Genomic DNA, 5,463 nt, shown 5'->3' with positions numbered 1-5,463 from the left:
AACAGCAAACTGAGAGTGTGTTTGTGCTTTGTAGTGCCACGAGAATGTCCCAATGAAACCAGTTATTCCCAGAGCTTCTCTGTCTACAGAAACACCTGTGGAAGCATATCTATGGATGTCACACATCAGGGCCTGCTGGAAAGATCCCACAGACCGAACTTGTTTTCCTCGATGCCATACCGTGCCGGTGCCATCCAAAATGTAGCATCGGCTTTTCGGAGATAATGCTGAATGAAATGCTTCTTCTTCTCAAGCTGTGGACTTGGACCTCTCTTCCTTGTCCTCTCATCCTTGGGGCACGTGTGCAAGAAGGCAACCACAGCTGCTGCGCACCCTGTGACTCGAAACAAACCATAATCCCAGCCCAGGTTATGAATGTAGCAGATCCTAAGGCTTTTCATTCTGATTTCAAACCCAAGACCCCCTGGATCCCTCAGACCAGATGCACGATATCTATGATTCAGCCCCACACGTGCACTATTGGCAAAATGCCAAATTGGTCCCTGGTCCTGCAGATGCACTGGGTGTGGCCATGGGACATATCGATAATCTCAACCACTCGTTCCAGTGTAGTTGCTTTCTCATTGGGGTCACGTGTCAGTTTGCTCTCTTGATAGGACCCACCACATCCCACAACGCACTCCATATCCCTGAGACTCAGCGTGTGCCATCATCCGTAGCCCTATCCCTCACTGACCGCTGCCTCTGCTTCCTCAAATTTCGTAGCTAGTATCTTGTTCTCAGAATCAACTGTGGGGATATTTTGCGCTGGTTTCTTTGAGTTCTGTCAGCCAAGCATCTGCTGTGCACTCTTCTAACACTCAGCGCATCACCTTCAATCCCATGTCTCCTGTCCGCTTGAGAGTGTGCATCCAAGTTAAACAGAGTTTCACCTTTGCTGCTCCATCACCAGGGGTCAGACCCTGCACTGGTTTCCATTCCCTGCTTTGCCTTCTCCTGCTTCCAGGTGTTCTGAGGCCTCATCCTGTCTTTGGAAGTAACGGACCTCTCTTCGGCAAGTGTCCTGTGCCAATGGCTGGTTGAGTGGATGTTTCCATTGCTGTGTATATGGGAGAGAGTGAGTCCAGTTTGCACTTCTTCTCTGCCAACTGGGCATCGATGAATCAACACTTTCCAGATACATTTCTCAGAAATGTGGTTTTTGTTTAGCTCTTTGTTTCCATACAGCCGTGGTGGGAGGGATTGTCCAAGACTACAGTTTTGACATTGTGTTCGTATCTCATTTGCAGGCTTTAAAAAGTTTAATAGAAATGATTTACATGTTTGGGAGTAATACACAAATGAAGTTAGTATTTGAAACATACTGAATCGACCTAGCAGCCAGACTTGTCAATTTTGGTATCATTTGGTCTGCTTAAGGAATACCTAGTCAGAGAGAATGCAAATTAGAAGTCCAAACTTTTAAAGGGGTCATGTCAACTCTTTGCTGTTGAAGCCTCCGAAACCAACAGAAACTATGAAATACATTTTGGAAACATGAAAAAAACCCCAACATTGGATACTCTTGTGCGGGGAGCCACTCGTGACGGAGGGCTGCCGCGCACAGAACTTGGGCGTAAAACCCCAAAGTGCAGGGCGCCAGGCTCTGAGATTGAGGCTGCCGAGCACAAAGGTTGGGCCTAAACTCCCACAGTGCGGGGCGCCCGGCTCAAAGGTCAATTGAGTTAGAACAATCTCTGTCCCGCCCCCCTTTTACTAAAGAATACACCAGGTGCGCTAGTGCTTGAGGCCATTAAGTCACAAAGGACCTTCGGAAGGAGAGATACAATCGGCACACAAGTTAGTGATCTTAATCTGAAGAACAATCACCTGAGTTAATAGTACACGAGTCACGATGTTAGCTTAGAGGAACATTACCTTAGTTTATGATCTTGGTTTCGGGAACAGATAATTTTAGTTTGTTGAGAACAGTAAACAATAATGATGTCTTTTAAGTTAATGATTTTAGTATACATTGTTAATGTACCCTAAAACAATACCGTTGCCTACGTGCAGGAATGTATGAGCTAATGGGTTAAAATCATATAAATTAACTGCTAGAAATAAACTCGTCGTCCACTCTTGACCTAGCGTCTTGCGGGCTAGAGTGAGACCCTCTCAACCCCAACTTTTCTTGTCTTGCTGTCTTTTTGTTACGTCTTTCCTTTTCTCAGTCCTGCAGCACAGGTTTCTGGACCTGATCGATTGTCGGCTGGCACCGACAAGTGGCGCCCGAACAGGGACTTGAAATCTGCAAAAGGCTGCTGCAGTGACCGCCGCGAGAGGAACTAGGAGCTCCATATTGGAAAGGTAAAAGTAAATTCTCGCGGGGAGAGTATTTTGAGAGTATGGGGCAAAATCATAGCAAAGGATTGTTTGTACAAATGCTTAGAGTAATGTTAAGAGAAAGAGGAATTCAGGTCTCGAAACAACGTTTAGAACAATTCTTGGTTTTTGTAGAAGAAATTTGTCCTTGGTTTCCAGAGCAGGGTACTGTTAATTTAGAAACTTGGAAGGTTGTTGGAGTTCGCCTAAGAGACTATTATACTGCCAATGGTCCAAATAAAATGCCGGCTACTATACTTCCTTTATGGCAACTAATTAGAGATTGCCTCGACCCAGCCACTGAGGGAGAGAAATTTGATACTGTAAAAATAGAAAATATTGAGCCCTCTGCTCCTACTTATCCAGATGTTAAAGAAATCCCTTCGGTTCCTCCAGCAATAAATGCAACCGATGGTCCTTTTGATTCAGAACTAGATCCAGCTGATCAAGAGGAGTTAGAGGATCAAGCTGCCCGTTACCACAAGGATGAAGATCCTTGGGGCATCTTTTTTGAGGAAAATAAAACTTTTGACATGTCTAAATTTAAAGATATTATTACGGAATGTGTTCAACAGAATCTTTCTAAGAAGGAGCAGAAAAGGCCACCAATAATTTCGTCCCCTCCTCCTAGTTATTCTCCACAGGAGGAGAAGGCATCAAAATTTGTTGTTTTAAGTCCTTTACAAAAGGCTTTGCAACAAGCTAGTAAAGAAGGAGAACACATTCCTGGTTTTTCTTTAGTATATCCAGTCCTTGAGGACGCCCAACAGCAGAGATACTATGAAACTATTCCTTTTAAACAATTAAAAGAATTAAAAATGGCTTGTGCTCAATATGGACCTACTGCGCCTTTTACACAAGCCATTGTTGAAAGTTTAGGAAATCAATATTTACCTCCAAATGATTGGAAGCAAGTGGCACGTGCCTGCCTATCTGGTGGAAATTATCTACTTTGGAAATCAGAATTCTATGAAAATTGTGCAGTTACAGCTAGTATCAATCAGAGACAGGGCATCCAAGTTACATTGGAGCAGTTAACTGGAGAAGGACAATATCAAGATATTCACTCTCAATTGGGTTATTTGCCCGGTGCTTACCCTCAGATAAATGCAGCAGCTTTAAGAGCATGGAGAAAGCTGCCCAACTCTGAAAATAAAACTGAAGATTTGTCCAAAATTCGGCAGGGACCTGACGAGCCATACCAAGACTTTGTTGCTCGCCTTATGGAAACTATTGGTAAAGTGATAGGAGACGAGCAAGCAGGATTGGTTTTGGCTAAGCAATTAGCTTATGAGAATGCTAACTCTGCTTGTCAGGCCGCTCTAAGACCATACAGAAAAAAGAGTAATTTAGCTGATTTCATACGAATCTGTGCGGACATAGGACCATCCTATGTTCAAGGAATTGCCTTAGCTGCAGCTTTACAAGGTAAAACAGTTAAAGAGGTTTTGTTCCAACAAAACCGCCCAAAGAGAAATTTTCAAGGAACTTCCAGGGTAGCTGGCCCTCCTGGTAGTTGCTATGCATGTGGGCAACTGGGGCATCGAGCAAATCAATGTCCTAAAAGGGGGCAACAACCACCTGGTCAAGATATATTAGTAACCAGTCCTGGTTTATGTCCAAAATGTAAAAAAGGAAAACACTGGGCTAAAGACTGCAGATCTAAAACTGATATAAATGGACAACTTCTGAACCAGGGAAACTGGGTGAGGGGCCAGCCCCAGGCCCCGAAACAATGTTACGGGGCAATTCAGGAGACCTCTCAGGTCAGCCACAATCCGTTTCTTCCAGACCAAGTATTTCAGACCTCTGTAGAGCAACCCCAGGAAGTGCAGGATTGGACCTCTGTACCACCACCTACACAGTATTAACCCCAGAAATGGGAATGCAAGCCCTCCCTACTGGAATTTATGGGCCTTTGCCTCCTGGCAGTGTAGGACTGTTATTGGGACGTAGCAGCACAACTATGAAAGGGTTACTTGTTGCTCCAGGAGTAATTGACTCTGATTTTGAAGGAGAGATCAAGGTAATGGCTCACTCTCCTCGAACGATAACGGCCATTCCTGCAGGCCAACGTATTGCTCAATTAATCTTGTTACCTACTCTTACTGTTGGAAAGAACAAGTCTAATTTTAAGAGAGGTACTGCAGGTTTTGGTTCCTCTGATGCTTATTGGGTTCAACAGATAAGCGATCAGAGACCTGAGTTAACTTTAGAGATTCAAGGCAAAAAATTTAAAGGCATTCTAGATACTGGAGCAGATATTTCTGTAATTGCTGCTTCCCACTGGCCTGAACACTGGCCAAAGCAAGTTGCTCTCTCTATGTTACTAGGAATTGGTCAGTCTCATAATCCAGAACAAAGTTCCGCTTTTCTTTCCTGGAAAGATGAGGAAGGACATTCTGGGATATTTCAACCATATATCCTTCCAAATTTACCTGTTAATCTATGGGGAAGAGATATTATGTCAAACATGGGAGTATTTTTGTATAGTCCTAATCCTACGATTACTCAACAATTGCTATCACAAGGACTATACCCAAATCAAGGTTTAGGAAAGCATAACCAGGGAATTACTCAACCTTTACAGGTTAAAGGAAAGAGAGATAGAAAAGGCTTAGGGCATTTTTAATGGGGGCCTTTGATCATCCTGCAGCTCATGCAGACCCTATCGTATGGAAATCCGATCAGCCTGTGTGGGTTCCTCAATGGCCCCTTTCTCAAGAAAAAATTGCCGCTGCTAAACAATTGGTGCAGGAACAATTAGACAGCGGACATATTGCTCCCTCTAATTCACCTTGGAATTCTCCTATATTTATTATAAAAAAGAAATCTGGTAAATGGAGATTGTTGCAAGATTTACGTAAAGTAAATGAAACTTTGGAATTGATGGGTCCTTTACAACCTGGTTTGCCTACTCCTATGGCGATTCCTGAAGGAACTTATAAGATTATTATTGATTTAAAAGATTGTTTTTATACTATTCCTTTATATCCTGATGATTGCAAGAGATTTGCATTTAGTGTTCCTTCTACAAATTTCAAGGAACCTATGCAACGTTATCACTGGCTGGTTTTACCTCAGGGTATGGCAAACAGCCCCACCTTATGTCAAAAGTTTGTTGCTAGAGCGTTACAG

At 43.3% G+C, this 5,463-nt stretch overlaps 1 protein-coding gene across 1 annotated transcript; it reads left to right on the top strand.

Moving 5' to 3' along the window:
* Positions 1-2,348: 2,348 nt before the first annotated feature.
* On the top strand, positions 2,349-3,924 carry LOC140693691 (endogenous retrovirus group K member 10 Gag polyprotein-like). Its single transcript, XM_072957399.1, has 2 exons — positions 2,349-3,753; positions 3,842-3,924. The coding sequence occupies exons 1-2, from the start codon at positions 2,349-2,351 to the stop codon at positions 3,922-3,924; spliced, it is 1,488 nt and encodes a 495-aa protein (XP_072813500.1).
* The last annotated feature ends 1,539 nt before the right edge of the window (positions 3,925-5,463 follow it).

This window comes from Vicugna pacos, unplaced genomic scaffold (assembly GCF_048564905.1).
Source record: "Vicugna pacos unplaced genomic scaffold, VicPac4 scaffold_20, whole genome shotgun sequence".
NCBI lineage: Eukaryota > Metazoa > Chordata > Mammalia > Artiodactyla > Camelidae > Vicugna > Vicugna pacos.
This window is presented reverse-complemented; position numbering and strand designations above follow the sequence as displayed.

Bases quoted from the DNA above. Each gene is read 5' to 3' on its own strand.
- LOC140693691 (XM_072957399.1), top strand. From the start codon at position 2,349: ATGGGGCAAAATCATAGCAAAGGATTGTTTGTACAAATGCTTAGAGTA. The intron at 3,754-3,841 runs GTAAAACAGTTA...CCCTCCTGGTAG, and splicing joins CTTAGCTGCAGCTTTACAAG to TTGCTATGCATGTGGGCAAC.